We start from the raw sequence: 19452 nt of genomic DNA, 5'->3' as shown, positions 1-19452 counted from the left end.
CAAAGAAATTATATCATTAAAAAAAAACTTTGAAAAATCTATCATTTGGGTTATAAATAATCGAAATAATAAATCTGTACAGTAACTGTGAAAAGAACTTCAATTCTTGGTAAGGAAATAAATATTATGAGATTTATAATTATATAAATTACTTCCCTTGAAAATAATTGTCAGTAACAAATCTCTATTTTTAGTAGCAAATAATTAAAAGCCACTATACTGTAACTGTAGATTCACCACTCAGATGTGTAACTCCATGAGATACACATGCATGCCAAATATATAAAGTGGCTATGTTCAATATTGAATAATTTTCTCCCTTTTTAAAGCTTATTACTTCCCTTAAATCTGTATTTTTTTACCATAGACCGTAAAGGATGACCTTGACCTTTTACCACAATGTGTTTGTCAGAAACACAATGCCGCCTACTGTGCCGCTTTGATTTATTTAACAAAAATATACGTGGGAAAGGTCAGATAACTATGTCCATTTAAAGCTTATTACTTCCATTGACTTTGTTTTTTAGACCCTAGACCTTGAAGGATGATGTTCACCTTGAAATTTTACCACTCAAAATGTGCAGCTCCATGAGATACACATGCATGCCAAATATTAAGGTGCTATCTTCAATATTTAAAAAGTTATGACCAATGTTAAGGTTTTAGCATGACGCTTACGGCGGACGGCGAGCTGGCTATGACAATAGCTCGGGTTTTCTTCGAAAACAGCCTCGCTAAAAATAACATTATTTCATTATTTGGAATTCGTCCACTAATGTCATAACATACAACAACCAGTTAGAAGAGTAGAAGCTTGTTCATTAATTTTTTACTGTTTTTTTTTAATTCTCAAAACTCTACAACATAACAATTTAAAGCAGGCTTATCAAGTAGGGAGTGTTCATGTTTTTTATGAAGATGTTTATTACAGAGTCATTCAAGGTCTCGAACCTTGTTTGCTTTAGATAAAGATGAACATGCCCCTTAACTTGAGATATCTAGAGTGTGAGAGAGCCCATTTTATCCCGTGGGTCTAAGAGATTAAATAACAAGAGTACCCTGTGTGCCAAACACTTTACTGACTGCAAGTTAATGCACTTGTTACAAATTTATATTATTTCAAAATTGAAGGTTTGGGGATGTAAAAATGAAACAAAATGAAAGTCTGGGGTGGTATTCCAGAAGCATCTTAAGTTAAACTTTATTTTTATCCTTAAATTGGGAATTTTTCTTAAGTGTTTCATTTCATACTGCAATAGTAAGGCAACAAAAATTACATAAAATAACAGCATTTTGTCAATGTTATTTGAGGAATACCAAAAAAACATGCATGTCTTTATTTAGTTAAGAAATATAAAAACATTGTAATTTTGAACTTAAGTGAAAATATTTAAGAAATGATGTTTGTGGAATACGACCCCAGACCAACAAACCACCATAAGGCAACAGAGTGATTTCAATAATAACCACATGGCTGCAGTGGCACTAATACCACATTCAGTAAAAATAATGTATAGATTAGAAATATGTATTAACCCATTTATGCCTGGCATCTAGAAAAAAGGCCTTGGCAAACAGCGTAGACCCAGATGAGACGCCGCATCATGTGGCGTCTCATTTGGGTCTGTGCTGTTTGCTTAAAGGAATTTCTGTAAGAAATATTCTAAATATAGAAATAAATATAACAGACATCCCTAATTTTGGAAATAAATTGATCCAATTTAGAAGGACGGGAGAGACCACTAGACATAAATGGGTTAAGGACACTTAAATTTCAATACCTATTAATTATATACCACAAGTGTTCAAAGGCTAAAATGATAAAATGTTCACGTCAAACCTAACATAGTTACAACATTCAACACTGTTTATCATTTATAAAATTCATCTGAAAAGCAGGCTAACTCCCCACTTCAAACACAGACACAAAATCAAATTTCCCTACAAGACGAAATCATCAGCTTGCGCAACAAACCAATTATCTACAAGTCTGGCCTCAAGCATGCCATTCAACCAGATGTATTCCATAGTAAATGTCAAAACATCAATTTAGCTAGCTAATGCCCATGTAAATTTTATGATAAACAAGAACATGGCTAGTTAATCAGGACTGATGAAACAAGAATGTTTGTTGATTGGTGAGAAATTGAGAAATCATGCTTCTTATTAGCTGTGTTTATGTGGAGAAATGCGTCATTAACATTACAAGTGTCTGGAAGACAGTGAACAATATATAGTCAAGGGAAGTAACACATTGCATGACATGGATTGAAAGTATTGCAGTACTAACTTCCCTTGATAAGAATATTTCAGATTTAAAGTGATATTATGGGCATTTTTCACTGTTAAATTGAGCTGAAAAGAATTAACAGGTCAAAAGAGTAAGTTTAAATGTGGTTACCGACCAATTATATGCAACTCATCTTGCTACCAGTTGTTTATAAAATATATTTTATATTTTACGTGACCCACCCAGTCCTGTAAGCCGAAATGATCCGTAAAACAAAATGGTGTCTTTGTGTCGTACAAACGAATCTGCACTAAAACTAAATTTAGGTTCACATTGTACATGCGTGATCAGTTGTCAAACGAAAGTACGGTTGATATTCAAATGCATTATTTTTCTCTTTCCGGGATATTGTTTTAGTATGTTGATGCTGCATTAACAAATATAAGTGTATATGAAGTGAAAACAACTGTTGCGATAGACACCTATAAACTGTTAAATGCCCATAATATCACTTTAATTATTCAAACATTTCATAATGTCCAATTTATTTTCTTTAAAGTGATGTAGGCTTTGGTAATGCCTCAAATATGATTGAAGATAGACAAAAGTATGCCTTTAGCTAAATGTTTTTATGTATTAAGTTTACCTTATCAGAGATGACAAGGTTTCTTAGTGTCTGCCAGTCACCTTCTTGTCAGTGTGTCCAACAATTTTAGTTACTGTTTAACTTAAAACCTAACAGTCTGATAACCAACAAACTGCATGTGTGTGGAAACAATATCGAGGCCAAGTTTGGTAACAATCCAGATCACATTTGATGCTATATTGAGTCATGTCCCTTGAATTACCTAAAATTAACCCTTGCTCTGAGAAAACAGGGTGAAAATGGCCAAGTGAAATAGCTTTTGCAACCAGCAACAAACCAGACCAGCCTGCAAGTAACTCCCAGTCTGTTCCAGTTTTATGCTGTTTGCTGCTCATCAGTAATTAAGGGTTGGAAATGAAACCTTCAAAACTTGAATCTAGTAAGAAAGGTCTTTAATTTAATTTAACTTTGTAACGGACTACAAATGCGTAAAAATACGTATCTAAGTGGGAAAGGGTTATATGAGGAATACCATTAATGCGGAAATTGTCTTCCCTGATAAGCTTGTGCGGTCTGCAAAGACGACTGGGATGACACTCTATTCATATGCATTAACCCTTTCAGCGCTAGAACCGAATTTTGAAGGCCTTTGCAAACAGTTTGGATCCAGATGAGACGCCACAGAACGTGGCGTCTCATCTTGATCCAAACTGTTTGCTATTCTGATAGTATTCTTTGAAAAAAAATCTTAGAAAATGCTTATTTTAGAAATTCAGCAGACAACATTTTAGCAGACGATAAATTTCCCAGCATGCAAAGGGTTAAGCCTCGTTTTCCTAGAGCACTGCTCAATTGTTTGTTTTTCATCTTTTTTCTCTAAGTCTGAACAATCTTCACCAAAGTTTCACAACTGTTTTTTCCTTAAACAAAACAAAACTGTTTAACAAACAGTTCTTCCTTAATAACTTCTTAAACAGTTTACTTATTCAAAAATCTTTTCAATGTTCAACCAGTCATAATCTTACCCATCTTTAGAAGCAGAAACAACATGGCTCCCATCAAAGGCAATGCTTGTCACACCCATTTTATGGCCGCGTATCACATTGGAACAGAAATAGGTTGCCCGTCGCCAAACGCGCACTGTTGTGTCTTCTGAGCCAGAAACCCTGGAAATAGGTTATACACTTATTCAGCTCATTGCAAGTGGAAGGAGAAAGACACCTGCGCTAATTATGCAAACTAGAAATTTAAAAAATGTCACAGACATTATTAATACAGCCGTAAAAACCAAAGGCTGCAAATACGTACATGAAGTCCTGGTTCAAGGCCAGGCATGTGACACTGTCACTGTGGTCGGTGAGGATGTGGTGGCGACAGAGATTACGCAAGTCCCAAATCTGAAACCAAGTAATGTACAGCATAATTCCTGTGGTCATTCGAGCCTTGTATTGGGAAAACTAGACTTAATTCATAAGCCTAAAATGCTTAAGTGTTGTCCCAGATTTGCCTGTGTAGTCCGCAAAGTCTAATCAAGGAGAAAACTTTCCACTTTTATTTTAAAAAAATGTTTAAAGGAGGTTTCTTTCTTAACGCAAATCCACTCTAAGCAGGAAGTGTCGTCCCGGATCAGTCTACAATAAAACCTGCATTAAGCCCCATTATCCCAGAACGCTGCTCATTTCATCAGCATAAAGTGACAGGACAAAAGTATATGTAAGGGTTATGTAGTTCTTATTTAACGTGTGTAAGTGTTTATTTCTTTTGATACTTTATTTTTATTTTAGGGCATATAAGGGTATTTAGGGTAAACTTAAATGCAGCAAATTTTGCTGATTAAAGAGAACAACCAACAATTAGACTGAAGATGTCTGAATGAAGAATACTATTCAAGAAAGAAAGCTAATCGACCTTAATATTTCTTGGTGTTGTCCATTTACAATTTTTCTGCTTAATATTTTATATTTTGATTACAGTGAAAACCAAAATGACACACTTTACACCATAGCATATTTGCACATTCCAATTTAATATTGTATGCATATAATTTATTTTTTTTTGCTATTAAGAATATCAAACTTGGCACTTTGTTGTTGCCCTAGTGTTGTTAAGAATAATATTAAAACAAGTGTTTGTCTCACAGATCCTGACAAATGCATCAAAAATGGCTGCCACACATTGTTTTGACCATCTGAATTTGTCTTAATCCAAAAGTAGGTCATGTCAAGGTCAAAATGAGGTCAGGTGATGTGTATATGTTGACAGTGTTCAAACACATCATCCATGCAAGTATCAAATCTATGTAGAAAGCATTAGTGGTATTTGACAAAATGCCTCATTGTGGGTCAACCAAAATGGACCCTCTAAATAAGCTTTAATTCAAACGAAGATTTAAATCAAGGTCAAAGTTAGGAAAGGGCCATGCAATGATATTGAGATGTGGCCATTTTTTAACAAAACCAATGCTCAAACTACAAAACGGGCATAAATCTTTTAAGTTACATGTCAGAGTTGAATACCTATAGTAGAAATAGTCATAGGATATGTTACAAAAGATTGTGGCATGCGATCTCAGTTTAATTTAATTTCAATTTTATCATTACAATGGGTTCTTACACCAGGAAAATATTAATTCAAAGAGCAATATGGATCATACAAATATTTAGGAGCGCAACCATGCAATTGGTTTGTTGCAAGATAATTACCCCATGTGCTAGTGTCTGACATTCACGCATAAATGATTGTATCGTGGTCTTGCACAGAATGTAGTCAAATGATCACATGTGCAATTTAAAATCAAAATCTTTACCCATAACAAGGGATATTCAAGTTCAAAAAGTGTTGCGACAGAAAAGTCTCCAAGTGCATGCTGCATCAGAAAAGTATCCAAAGAGCTTGTTGTGTTAGAAAAGTCTCCAAGTGTAAATGTGGGAAGTTTCATTTGAATACCTGTTGTTAACAAAGTGCCATGGAGATTTGGCATGTTAACCTTAACCAGAGCACTTTGCAGATTCCAACATTTGGATGAGTAGTATAGCAGAGCCTTTTGAGTGAATAGTTGAGCAATTGGATAGGTACTATTAATTAACGCTTTTCAAAAGATGATCCTTTTTTTAAATAAACCACAGAAACACAGTGTTAGCTGGTCAGTGAGCCCCTAAAACACATAAAATAACCTACCATAATAGTAGTGTCCCAGGATCCAGTGGCTAACTCATTCCCATAGAACTGCAGACATCTAACTCCTCCCTGTCAATGGAGTAACAAGTAGAGAATTTGAGTAATCTTAACTTTACTTGTTTTGTAGATTAAAATGCAAAATATATGTAGAGTTAGTTCAAACCAACACAATTATCATATTAATAATAACTTAAATATACTTACCAAAATACAAAAACAACCCAACAGATGAACAGCCTCACCTGAACCATGTCTGAAGGACATGGATGCCTTCACTTTATATGTTACTGGACACAGTCTTTTGGAACTATTTCTACACATCAAGCCTATTCCACAATTGTGACATTGACCTGTCAGTGAGCACTATAGTTGTTGAATATAACATGTTGCCTTGAAATTATGAAAGATTTTGGTTATGCACTATAAAGTAAAAGAACTGACAGTCGCTTCAATATCTGCTATCATAATTACCATATTAGAACAATAAAAAAACGCTTCATGTGTGTAATTTGACCTTTACCTTTAGGCAAGCATCATAATTGTGCACAAAACAAGTCTCTGTCATTCAATGATAATATCTGCAAATTAATTTCAAACTCAAATAATGCACAGTTATTTTTGGGACATATACTTTCAATGTATAAATATGATGATTACTTTAAAATCATTATTATTTGAGTTTATTTAATGCTTTCCGGTGGTTTATAGGGAAATATCAGTGAATTAAAACTGATAATTTCACTGTTTCAAACAGTGAAAATTATCAGTGAGAATTATCGATTATTTTCATTGTTTACTGTGAAATGATGTCATTTTTTTGACGAAATGACGTCATTATCCCAGCAAAATTCTTTAGTTAAACTCTTGAACAATGTATATAAACTGTGAAAAATGCATTAAATAAAAAGAAAATTTGTTGGATTCGGTGGATTATCGATTTTAATTCACTCATGATCATAGAAAATATATATTTTCACTCGTGGCTGTGCCACTCGTGAAAATATTCTTTTCTATGATCACTCGTGAATTAAAATCGATAATCCACCGGATCCAACAAATATACTCTATAAAATCATTATTATTTGAGTGACATTAATTTAAGTAGATTTTGTGGATACACAAATCTACAAGTTTAAGACCTCAATGTACAATTTTAACTATGTTTAAATTTATAAAGAATTAATTACTCTAGACACAAAATACGTTAATATTATTTGTTATCAAAACGGCCATCCTGTGTTTGTTTTGCAATTCATATCATTCCAGATACGATACAAAGAGAAGTAACTTAAAATTACACTTTGTTCAAAGCTGACACTTGCCATTCCTGTTTTTCAACTTATTTTAAATCGTACATGTGGTATTGCGGACAATTTTGTTGTTCTTAACTCTTTCAATGCTGGAACCAAATTTTGAAGGCCTTTGCAAACAGTTTGGATCCAGATGAGACGCCACAGAATGTGGCGTCTCATCAGGATCCAAACTGTTTGCTATTCTGATAGTATTATATGAAAAAAAATCAAAGAAAATGCTAATTAAAAAAATTCAGCAGACGACATTTTAGCAGACGACAAATTTCCCAGCATGCAAAGGGTTAAAATGATCAGATAATTACAATGCTCTGTCCACTCTGACCTTTAGCTTGAAGCGAGTGACATGGTTTCGTATACAACACATCATCTTGATATGATCACAATTGACAATTGAAGCCAATTTATTTTGAAATCCAATAAGCACTACAACTAATAAATCTGAAACAAATACATACTTTTAAATATAACCATATATGGAGGATTAAACAAGACTTGCGTTTTTGTGAAACACAATGACCCCTACTGCGCTTTGAGACCACACAGCAGCTATTTCAAAGAAATTTGTTAAGTCTATAAGGCCCATAACTTCGCCAAAAATCAATGGACTAACACAAATTCCACACTTTATCTGTAAAGCATGTAGGTACACTCAAACACCAAATATCAGCTCAATGTCTGAAAGCATTTTATAAAAACTTCCAAAAATATAGAGGTCATGGTCATATAGGTAGACTCACATACCAAAAATCAGCTAAATATCTAAAAGTATTATGTAAAAAATCTCTGGAAAACAAAACGCTGAACAGACAGACAGACAGACGGACAGACAGTGCAACTTCTATATGCCACCTTACCAGGGGCATAAAAACTTCAAGGTTCCACTGTGATGTTGACCTTGACATTTGAGCAAGCTACATGGTTTTGCACCTGAAACATTGCCTTGATATGCTGATTGTTTGTGGCAATTTATTAAAAAACCCTGTCAGGCACAACTAAGTTATGGGCCGGATACAAACATTTACTTTCACTTCAGCCATAAAAGGACAAGAGCTGTCTCCATCGGGAGACATATGCCCCCGAAAAACGCTTTTTCGAAACCTAAACGCATATTTCAAAACCTAAATGTGGACCCTAAGTTCAAGGTCAAGGTCAAATGGGTCAAAATTTGTGTGGGTATGGAAAGGCCTTGTCCATATACACATGCATACCAAATATGAAGGTAACATCTGAAGCGACATAGAAGTAATGAGCATTTTTCGAGCTGAAACGCAATTTTTTGATGATTCAAGGGCCGTAACTAAGAAGTGCCTGGGTAAATTTGGCTTATTATTAAACTTAACCTAGATTTGATTGCCTTACACATTTTTATGAAGTATGGTGAAGATCCGATGACAATTGCTGGAGTTATTGAGCGGAAACGAGAAAAAACTTAATTTTTTGATGATTCAAGGGCCGTAACTCAAGAGTGTCTTGGTCAATTTGGCTGATCATCAAACTTGACCTAGATCTTATGACCTTTATTTTCATGAAGTGTGGCAAAGATCCTATGAACACTGTATTATGTGAATTGGGAATAGGACATCAAACTGGGAATGGACATCATTTTGGTGATTTTCTCAAACAAGACTATTCATTTCATGATCTACATATATTTTTGTAATATATTATCTATAATTTAAGCTTAATAAGAAATTTTCCATGACTTTTTCATTAACAGTGATTGAATTTTTATCATTTAAAGTGTATTTTTAAACCGTGTCCATGCGCGGCATGGACACAGTTTCATTTCATGAGGATTTTTTTTTTAATTAATAAAAAATCCAGTTTTGAAGTAAAATCAATTTAAATGATGCTATTATATATGCAAGTATATGTTTTAGTTATAATTTGTAAAACTAGATAAATACAACAGATAAAACTGCATATTATGCACTTTTGATAAAACACAATTTATTCCCAAATTGATGTCTTATTCCCAATTCACATAATACAGTGTAATATGACATTTGCTCTAGTTATTAGGTGGAAACGAGAAAAAACGCAATTTTTCGATGATTCAAGAGCCGTAACTCAGGAGTCTCTGGGTCAATTTGGCCGATTATCAAACTTGACCTAGATGTTATTGTCTTACACGTTTTCATGCAGTTTGGTGAAGATCTGATGACAATTGCTCGAGTTATTGAGCGGAAACAAGAAAACCCCCAATTTTACAATGATTCAAGGGCCGTAACTCAAGAGTGTCTTGGTCAAGTTGGCAGATTAATGAACTTGACCTATATGTTATTGCCTTCCACATTTTCATGAAGTTTGGTGAAGATCTGATGACAATTGCTTCACTTAGTGATTGTAAACTAATCCGGACCGAAGGACTAACGAATGGACAGTGCGATTATAATATGCCCCCAGAACCTATGGAAGTGTGACCTTGACCTTGGAGGGATAAACATGCTTTCCAGGCAACAATTACTCTTAATATGATATAATTTGAGCCCAAACATTTTCAAATCAAATTATGCATTACAAAGAAATTATGCAATGGAAAAGGATGTGCAAAATTCTCCCACACAGGCACAAAGACGGACAGGTGTAACACTAAATGGTGAGGGGAATTAAGGTTTGTGGGGAAAATGAGTGTGCTTCTTACGATGCCATAATACTGGTTCAAAAACATGGTCATTTACAATCATTTAATTTCAGCAAATGAAATTTTGCATGAAAGCTTTAAATTCTGAAATCTTATACAATACATTCAAGTGTATATGATAAATGTATTGCTTAAAAGTTACCCTCACCTTGTGCCCCAAGAACTTATGCAGACTGCGACCACTGCGTATGTCCCACATTCTGATAACGCGGTCCAATCCTGCTGAAACCAGTCTGCGTTTGTCAAATTGTACACAGGTTATCCCACTCATATGACCCTGTGAAAAATCAATCAGTTAATCAAATAAAATGTTGTTAAATGTTTATTACAGTATTTGCTAATAGTAACAAAACTGTAAACAATTTAACGGGACTTTATAGACCAGTGGCTACATTAATCGGTCTTAAAAGAACCGTAAACACAGTCACAGGATTGACTTATTAGAACTGGAAACAAATTCACATGACTTAAAACACACTGTCAACACATTCACAAAACTTAGAAAAGTGCAAACACATTCACAGAACTTAATGTAACTGTCAACACATTCACTAGATTTAAATAAAACTGTAAATATATTCAATGGACACAACATTTTTAAAAACACATTAACAGAACTTAATGGAACTTATACATAATTGAAGGATGTAAAAGTACTGCAAAAACAATAAAAAGACTTTAAAATAAACACATTCACATATCTTACAGAATTGTAAACACATTTAAAAGATTGATAAGAACTGTAAACACATTGAGATGTTTTAACAGATTTGTAGACACAATCAAGAGGATTTATACAAATACATTTACAGTGCTGTAAACACATCAAAGGACTTTATTGAACTATTCATTCAGTCATAGGACTTAATAGACCTATAAAATCTGTTTACTCAAAAGACTTAATAAAGTTATTAAAACATGCACATGACTAAATAGACCTATTATAACATTCACATGAATTAATAGACCTATTAACCTTTTACCAGTACTTAAAAGATCTATTAACACATTCAAAAGACTGAATAGACCTATGAACACATTCAGAGGACTTAGTAGACTGATTAAGACATCCACATGACTTAATAGACATTCTCGGAACTATATAGACCAATAAAAACATTCACATGACTTAAAAGTCCTATCAAAACTTTCACAGGACTTTAAAGTCTTATTTACACAATCACGGGACTTAACAAAACTATTAACAAATTCACAGACTTAATAGACTTTTTAAACATTCACAGGACTTAGTAAACCTATTTACAAATTCACAGAACTTAATAGACTTTTTAAACATTCACAGGACTCATTAAACCTATTAACAAATTCACAGACTTAATAGACTTTTTAAACATTCACAGGACTTATTAAACCTATTAACACATTCACAGACTTAATAGACTTTTTAAACATTCACAGGACTTATTAAACCTTTTAACAAATTCACAAGACTTAATACACCAATTAACACTTAAACAGATTCATAAAAATGGTGATAAAGCTACCCCACCTGTAGTTTCCTGGCCCTCAGCACACTCCTCACTTCCCCCACAAACCTGGGCGGTCTTGTGTACCTGGGGGTGTGGTCCTGACCACTGGGGGAGCCCTGGGGCTCCTGGTGCCACTTCAGACTCATGTTAGCCTTAGCCTTGCCCTAAAACAGGCACATTTAAAATATGAGCGTCATTCTGTGAAAACTGGGTTAAATGCATGTGCATAGGTAGTCTTATTTATAAGAAGCGCAAAGAATTTAGAGATACTTTTTTATATGGGCTAAATTCTTTGGAACGTCTTATTGGGGAAAAGTCCATTATGTGTTGGACACCAGAAAGTTTAAATTTTCATCAATTTGCGTAAAATTGCAAAATAACATTACCAACTCATAATGTTTTAGTTCAGAAAGTCCATTTTTATCTCAAATATCTTCGAATTGAAGTTAGAAAGGCATAAATTCTACAGTTTAACTTCTGCTTAAATCGCAAAACAATCACTGACCTGTCGCCCTGTCATGAAACTGATTTAAATATGAACCAATCAGAAGAAGGCATTACGGTGTAACGTGTACGCGTAATTTTATTTAACATGAGCTTTTAACACCGACTTTTACCATAGTAGATCTAGTATGCTCATCTTTGTCAATTTAATAAGCATATGTTCAAAACAGATATGAGGCAGTTTCTATTCACTCTTCTTAGTTTCAGCAACTTTTTATGCATGTCTTTTTCGCACCACTGTCTGTGTTGTTTTATGTACTTACAATCTACGTTACATAGGACGGTATACTGTACGATCTGTATCACTATTATTAATGAACTGTATACAAATAAAAGATGTTATTTATTTCAGAACTTTTTAATTGTCACTTTAGAAAACAAAAATTCTTAATAAATCCAGAAAAGTATAATAACATCGGTTTACTATATAACGCTCTGCACCACAACAGACAAACGCAAACTGTATTTTAGGCCGTTTATTCTTCCACATGCTTTACATCGAGGCTGTGTTATAGATTTATATCTACACAGCGAGCGAATTGAGAGATATTAAAAATTTGAATAGTGGTTGGGTTTAAATTGCGCAGGTGTGCAAAATTCAAAGTGTCATTACTTCATTTTTACGGAACATTATCGAGAAATGAATTATCTACACAGGTATGTAAATATTATTGCAATCCGTTGATATTAAGTGTCTGATATCGGGGCTTGAATGTTGCACACAAAATCCTTGCGCAACAATATAGACAAAGAAGGAAAACTTTCCAACATTGTTTGAATGCTTCCCCGGTTGTACGCTCCAAATTTTACCAATATAAAAAGTAGCTTAATATTTGAGAGCGTCAACAAGTTAGGTTAGTGCATAGAGTGTCATCCCAGATTAGCTCATGCAGTTTGCACAGGCTAATCAAGTAGACACTTTTCGCCCAGACTGGATTTTTCTGAGGAAGATACTTCCTTTAAATGAAAAATTTCATACAAGCGGAGAGTGGTGTCCCTGATAAGCCTGCGCGGTCTGCACAGTCTAATCTGGGACAACACTATGCACACATGTGTTAGGCCAAGTTTTTCCAGAACCAGACTCAAATTCATGTTTATGGATTTCATATGAATTGACTGTGAGTTTCTATAGAAAGTTTTTATTTTCATAAATTCCTATAGACATTTTCATAAATTTTAATAGTTCTTTGCATAAGGTACAAACCATATACAGACAAAGTGCAATATATGTTTTAACCAATTTCAATACATTATTTGGTAGGTTTCAATAATGATTTCCACAAAATTCAAATGGTATTTCCATTTTCCTCAATAAATATTTCTCTTAACTTTATTTACATATTAAAATTGAAATAAATGAATTCATATACAAAACAAGAGATTTGTTTGTCAGAAACACAATGCCCCCTCCTGTGCTGCTTTGAATTAACAAGAGGGCCAAGATGGCCCTAGTTTGCTCACCTTTTTTTACAAGGCCTTGTTCACTGCTTAGTTGAAAATTCAGTACTCTAGAGCATATTAGATTGATTCTCTGCTGTTTACTTTTGCAGTGTGAACATATGATTAATTCTGATTGAGTACTGTCCAGTTGCATGGGTTTTTTTGCATGCAAACATTTGCAAGTAATGCTAATTCTACATGTGTTTCCAAGGTTTTTGTAAGATTTGGACCTCGTGACCAAGATTTTGACCCCGCATGACCCAATGTCAAAATTTGCCTAGATATCATCAAGAAAAACATCCTGGTCAAGTATAATCATTATTGGACCAAAACTATGGCCTCTAGTCTGTTTGCAAGGTTTTTGTAAGAGTAGACCCCATGATCTAGATTTTGTCCCCACCTTACCAAATGTCAAACTTGACCTAGATATTGTCTAGACAAACATCCTGGTCAAGTTTCATCATTATTGAACCAAAACTCTTGCATATGGAGTGTTTATGAGGTTTTTGTAAGATTTGACCTGGTGACTTATATTTTGACCCCTCATAACCAAACATCAAACTTTGCTTACAAAAATAAATATTATGACCAAGATACATAAAATCTGAAACAAAATTGTGACCTCTATAGTGTTTACAAGGATTTTGTTTAATATCATGAAAATTTTGAAAATATAAGGGCAATAATTCTGGCATTTATTATGCGATTTTGCTCAGTATCAATCTTGACCTAGATCTTTTGGCTATATAGCTTCTCAGCAACTTTGATAAATGCTTGAGAAATTTGAATGCTAGAGTGTTTACAAACCAAATGTGGATGGCTCGACGACGGACAAAGACAGATCCTAAAACCTCACCTGAGCATTCAGGTGAGCTAAAAAGTGTTTTTTTTTCACCGATCTGAGCCATTTTCCAACTTGTCCGAGATATCAATAAAACCAATGTCTTGACTTAGTTTAACGATGATTAGGCAAACAATAGCTGTCTTCATCGAAAGACATATGCCCCCAAAAAACGATTTTTCGAAACCTAAACGCAGATTTCGAAACCTAAACGCGGACCCTAAGTTTAAGGTCAAGGGGGTCAAAATTTGTGCGTATGGAAAGGCCTTGTCCATATACACATGCATACCACATATGAAGGTTACATCTGAAGCGACATAAAAGTTATGAGCATTTTTCGAAACCTAAACGCAAAAGTGTGACAGACAGACCGACAGACAAACAGACAGACAGACAGACGGACAGTGCGATCACTATATGCCCTCCTTCGGGGACATAAAAATGTGACTTCTAGAGTGTTCACAAGGTTTCCCTATAGTCATATAAAGAAAACTGCCCCAAGCCCCTGGTGGCCATGTTTTAAGACCGATCGGGACCATTTTTGAACTTATCTGAGACATAAATAAAATCAATGTTTTCACCAAATTTCATGATGATTGGGCAAAAAATGTGACTTCTAGAGTGCTCACAAGCTTTTTTTACTATATAAATATAATGAAAATGCGCCCCGACCCCCCCTGGAAGCAATGTTTTTCAGCGGACCGGAACCATTTTCAAACTCAAATCTCGTATCTAGAAAACAAATGTTCTGACCAAATATCACTGTGAGTGTTCACAAGGTTTCTCTATAACCAAAGAAAGAAAACCGCCCCGCCCACTGGCGGCCATGTTTTTCAATGGACCGGAACCGCTTTTGAACTCAACCAACATATCATTAAGACAAACATTTTGACAAAGTAACATGAAGATTGGGCATGAAATGTGACTTCTCCAGTGTTTACAAGGTTTTTCTTTTTTTGACCTAGTGACCTTGTTTTTGACCCAGCATGACCTAGTTTCAAACTCTATCGAGGTATCATTGGGACAAATCTTCTGACCAAGTTTCATGAAGATCGGACAAGAAAAGTGGCCTCTAGAGTGTTCACAAGGTTTCTCTATAGCCAAATAAGGAAAACTGCCCCGCCCACTGGCGGCCATGTTTTTCAACGGACCGGAGCCACTTTTGAACTCAACCAACATATCATTAAGACAAACATTTTGACAAAGTAACATGAAGATTGGGCATGAAATGTGACTTCTACAGTGTTTACAAGGTTGTTTTTAATTACCTAGTGAGCTAGATTTGACCCCGCATGACCCAGTTTAAAACTTGATCAAGGTATCATTAGGACAAATCTTCTGCCCAAGTTTCATGAAGATCTGACAAGAAATGTGCCCTCTAGAGTGTTTACAAGGTTTCTCTATAGCCAAATAAGGAAAACTGCAACGCCCACTGGCGGCCATGTTTTTCAACAAACTGGAACCACTTTTGAACTCAACCAACATATCATTAAGACAACCATTTTGACAAAGTTATATGAAGATTGGGCATGAAATGTGACTTCTACAGTGTTTTCAAAGTTTTTCTTTTTTTTTGACTAAGTGACCTAGTTTTTGACCCAGCATGACCCAGTTTCGAACCAGATCGAGGTATCATGAGGACAAACCTTCTGACCATGTTTCATGAAGATTGGACAAGAAATGTGGCCTCTAGAGTGTTTACAAGGTTTCTCTATAGCAAAATAAGGAAAACTGCCCCGCCCACTCGCGGCCATGTTGTTCAACGGACCGGAACCACTTTTGAACTCAACCAACTAATCATTAAGACAAACATTTTGACAAAGTAACATGAAGATTGGGCATGAAATGTGACTTCTCCAGTGATTACAAGGTTTTTCTTTTTTTTTACCTAGTGACCTAGTTTTTGACCCGGCATGACCCAGTTTCAAACTCGAGTGAGGTATCATTGGGACAAAGCTTCTGACCAAGTTTCATGAAGATCGGACAAGAAATGTGGCCTCTAGAGTGTTAACAAGGTTTCTCTATAGCCAAATAAGGAAAACTGCCCCGCCCACTGGCGGTCATGTTTTTCAACGGACAGGAACCACTTTTGAACTCAACCAACATATCATTAAGACAGTCATTTTGACAAAGTAACATGAAGATTGGGCATGAAATGTCACTTCTCCAGTGTTTACAAGGTTTATCTTTTTTGACCTAGTGACCTAGTTTTTGACCTGGCATGACCCAGTTTCGAACTAGACCGAGGCATCATTGGGACAAAGCTTCTGACCAAGTTTCATGAAGATTGGACAAGAAATGTGGCCTCTAGAGTGTTTACGAACAAATGTGGACGGACGGACGGACAGATGACAGACAATGACCAATCACAAAAGCTCACCTGAGCAATCAGGTTAGCTAAGCATGTTTTTCTTTTATTATAACCCTTTAAAAAAATATTACATCCCTTGTGAAAATGATCTGTACCTGCCAAATGATATAAATAGAAATTATCTCCCTTCAAAGCTTTTTACTTCCCTTGGATTTTGTTTTTTGACCTTAAAGGATGACCTTGACCTTTCACCATTCAAAATGTGCAGCTCCATGAGATACACATGCATGCCAAATATCAAGTCGCTATCTTCAAAATTGCAAAAGTTATGGGACGGACGCACAGACAGACAGACAGAAGGACTGACAGTTGAACTGCTATATGCCACCCTACCGGGGGAATAAAAAAAGAATTTTATCCAACTGCAATCAGATATTTGTTATTAGTTGTTCACCAAGTATTAATAAACTGATTTAATGTTAATTAGTGGTTTCAATTCGATTTTTGATGTTCACTTTCAGAAATAATACAAATAAATAAGAAATAGGAGCCTACTTGCCTGTTACCATAAGATTAAAATCAAAAGACTTCTACAATAAATTTGACGTCGAACATACTTTATCCCACTTATACAGCGAATTTGGTTGATTAAAGCCCCATTGATTAAATATCATCTATAATCAACGGCAGGAAATGACGTCAATATTTCGACGAAATGACGTCATAAATACAGCAAAATTATCCAGTCAAACTAATTTTGTTTAAATAAAAAGGTTTACAAAATAAAACTGTGGGATAAATAGAATAATAGATTAGTGTTGATTATAGATCAGGTTTATCATGCTCTGCACGAAAACGAAAAAGCACTCGCCAAGGCTCGTGCTTTTTGTTTTCTATGCCTCGCATGATAAACCTGATCTATTATCAACACTAATCTATTATTCTCTATGTAAATAACTAAAATAAGTAAGCGTTACACTTAATTTTGTATGAACTCATATTTCATCATCCCACACTTTATTCACATAAATAAAACCATCCAAATATTAATAGCTCTTAATTTCAAAGACTCTAGAAAAGAAAAGATTTTTCGAAAATTAACTTTTCTATAAACCAACCAAGTTAAAATTCTTTATGAATACACTATATTAACTGCAAATTGATTGAAAATACCTTGGCTAGATAAACTGGGTCAGCATAGCAACAATTAGCTGTTAGTAATTTTAACCCTTTCCCACTTAGAAACAAAGTGAAAATGGCTATGTGCAAACAGCATAAAACCAGAACAGCCTGCCAGTAGCAGCTGTTTGCTGCTCATTAGTATCTAACAGTTGGAAATGAAGCCTTTAAAACTTGAAACTAGTAAGAAAAGTCTTAAATTAAATTAAACTTTGTAAGGGACTACAAATGCTTCAAAATATGTATCTAAGGGGTAAAGGGTTAATTAGATTTGAGCCTTGCTCTAAGGAATTGGGTTCTTAACCCTTTGCATGCTGGGAAATTTGTCGTCTGCAAAAATGTCGTCTGCTGAATTTCAAAAATTAGCATTTTCTTTGATTTTTTTCAAAGAATACTGTCAGAATAGCAAACAGTTTGGATCCTGATGAGACGCCACGTTCTGTGGCGTCTCATCTTGATCCAAACTGTTTGCAAAGGCCTTAAAAATTCGGTTCCAGCACTGAAAGAGTTAGTGCTTGTCCATGTGTTGTCCCATATAAGTCTGTGCAGTCCCTAAATGCTAATTAGCGATGACACTTTCCACAGTATGGTATATTTCGATCAAAGGAAGTCTTTTCTCAACGAAATTCAATTAAGGCAGAAAGTGTCATATGGGGCGACACTTTGGACACATGCATTAAGCCCAGTTTTCTCAGAGCCGGGCTCGAAAAGACTTCAGCAACTGAGGCCTAGTCAGAGATGTTATACGAACCATTATATCAGTAGCAGGGACCAGATCAGGGCGGATGTCATAAGCCACATCATCACCAGCCGCGTCATCGGCCATGTTTTGGGGCTTGCGGCGTAAAATAGACGGGCCAACGTCCTTCCTGAAATTATATGTCAATAAATATGTGGGGGGATGTGACTGAGTGAGAAACGGTTGCATCTAAGATAGTTATAAATAATGAGAGATTAGTTTCACATTTGACACCCCATTTATTGTGGTGCACTGTAAGTTAAAAGGCTATTTACAAAACAGACATGATAAGTATATTATTTTGTACTTTGAAGCTAACCAGCAAAATAATTCTGAATGTTTATTTAGTTGTTTCCCTAAATAGTATAGTGCAATATTTAGGTGCTTTCAAATGAAGGCAGTTTGAAGGTGCTTTAAATTTGTTCTGTCATAAACTTATTTGTGAAATCAGCCCACTCTGCCTAAACTAAACACTCAGAAATATTTTTGCAAATAATTGCTTTAATCAAAATGAGTAGAAAAAGTGTGAAACTAATGTAGCATCTTTGGTTTTATCCCAGATGGATCATTTTACCGTAATTACTCTTAGTTTTTGGACACTTTAAAATAAACAATTTTTTTCGTGTCCGAAAATTTAGATACGAAAAATATTTAAAAAATATGAGTGTCCGAAAATTTAGAGACATATATTTTATGCTTGTTTGTCAATTATTATATTGAAATAAAACCAATAAATTAATGTGCAATAATTGTATTGTGTTGTACTCTCCTTTCTCTGCTTTAAATAAAATACAACTTCACTTATTTGCAATCTCTTACCTGAAATGGTATATAACCCGTTATAACAAGAGATGTGTTCATCATAAACACAATGCCCCCTATTGCGCCGCTTTGAAAAAAAATAAATTAGTTTTTGTTTTTTTGACCTTTGACCTTGAAGGATGACCTTGACCTTGAACTTCCACCACTCAAAATGTGCAGCTTCATGAGAACGCCGC

General features: G+C 34.8%; 1 protein-coding gene across 5 annotated transcripts in view; it reads right to left on the bottom strand.

Moving 5' to 3' along the window:
• LOC127875293 (uncharacterized) overlaps window positions 1-19452 on the bottom strand; it is an 81157-nt gene that overhangs the window by 29037 nt on the left and 32668 nt on the right. For all 5 annotated transcript variants that reach the window (XM_052420259.1, XM_052420262.1, XM_052420261.1 and 2 more), the window contains 6 exons: window positions 18467-18584; window positions 11461-11604; window positions 10099-10227; window positions 5994-6062; window positions 4125-4213; window positions 3842-3982 (listed from right to left, as the gene is read on the bottom strand). In XM_052420259.1, coding sequence (XP_052276219.1) covers window positions 3842-3982; window positions 4125-4213; window positions 5994-6062; window positions 10099-10227; window positions 11461-11604; window positions 18467-18584 — 690 coding nt within the window. The remainder of the gene's footprint in view (window positions 1-3841; window positions 3983-4124; window positions 4214-5993; window positions 6063-10098; window positions 10228-11460; window positions 11605-18466; window positions 18585-19452) is intronic.

The sequence above is a fragment of the Dreissena polymorpha genome, chromosome 3, assembly GCF_020536995.1.
Source record: "Dreissena polymorpha isolate Duluth1 chromosome 3, UMN_Dpol_1.0, whole genome shotgun sequence".
Taxonomy (NCBI): Eukaryota; Metazoa; Mollusca; class Bivalvia; order Myida; family Dreissenidae; genus Dreissena; species Dreissena polymorpha.
This window is presented reverse-complemented; position numbering and strand designations above follow the sequence as displayed.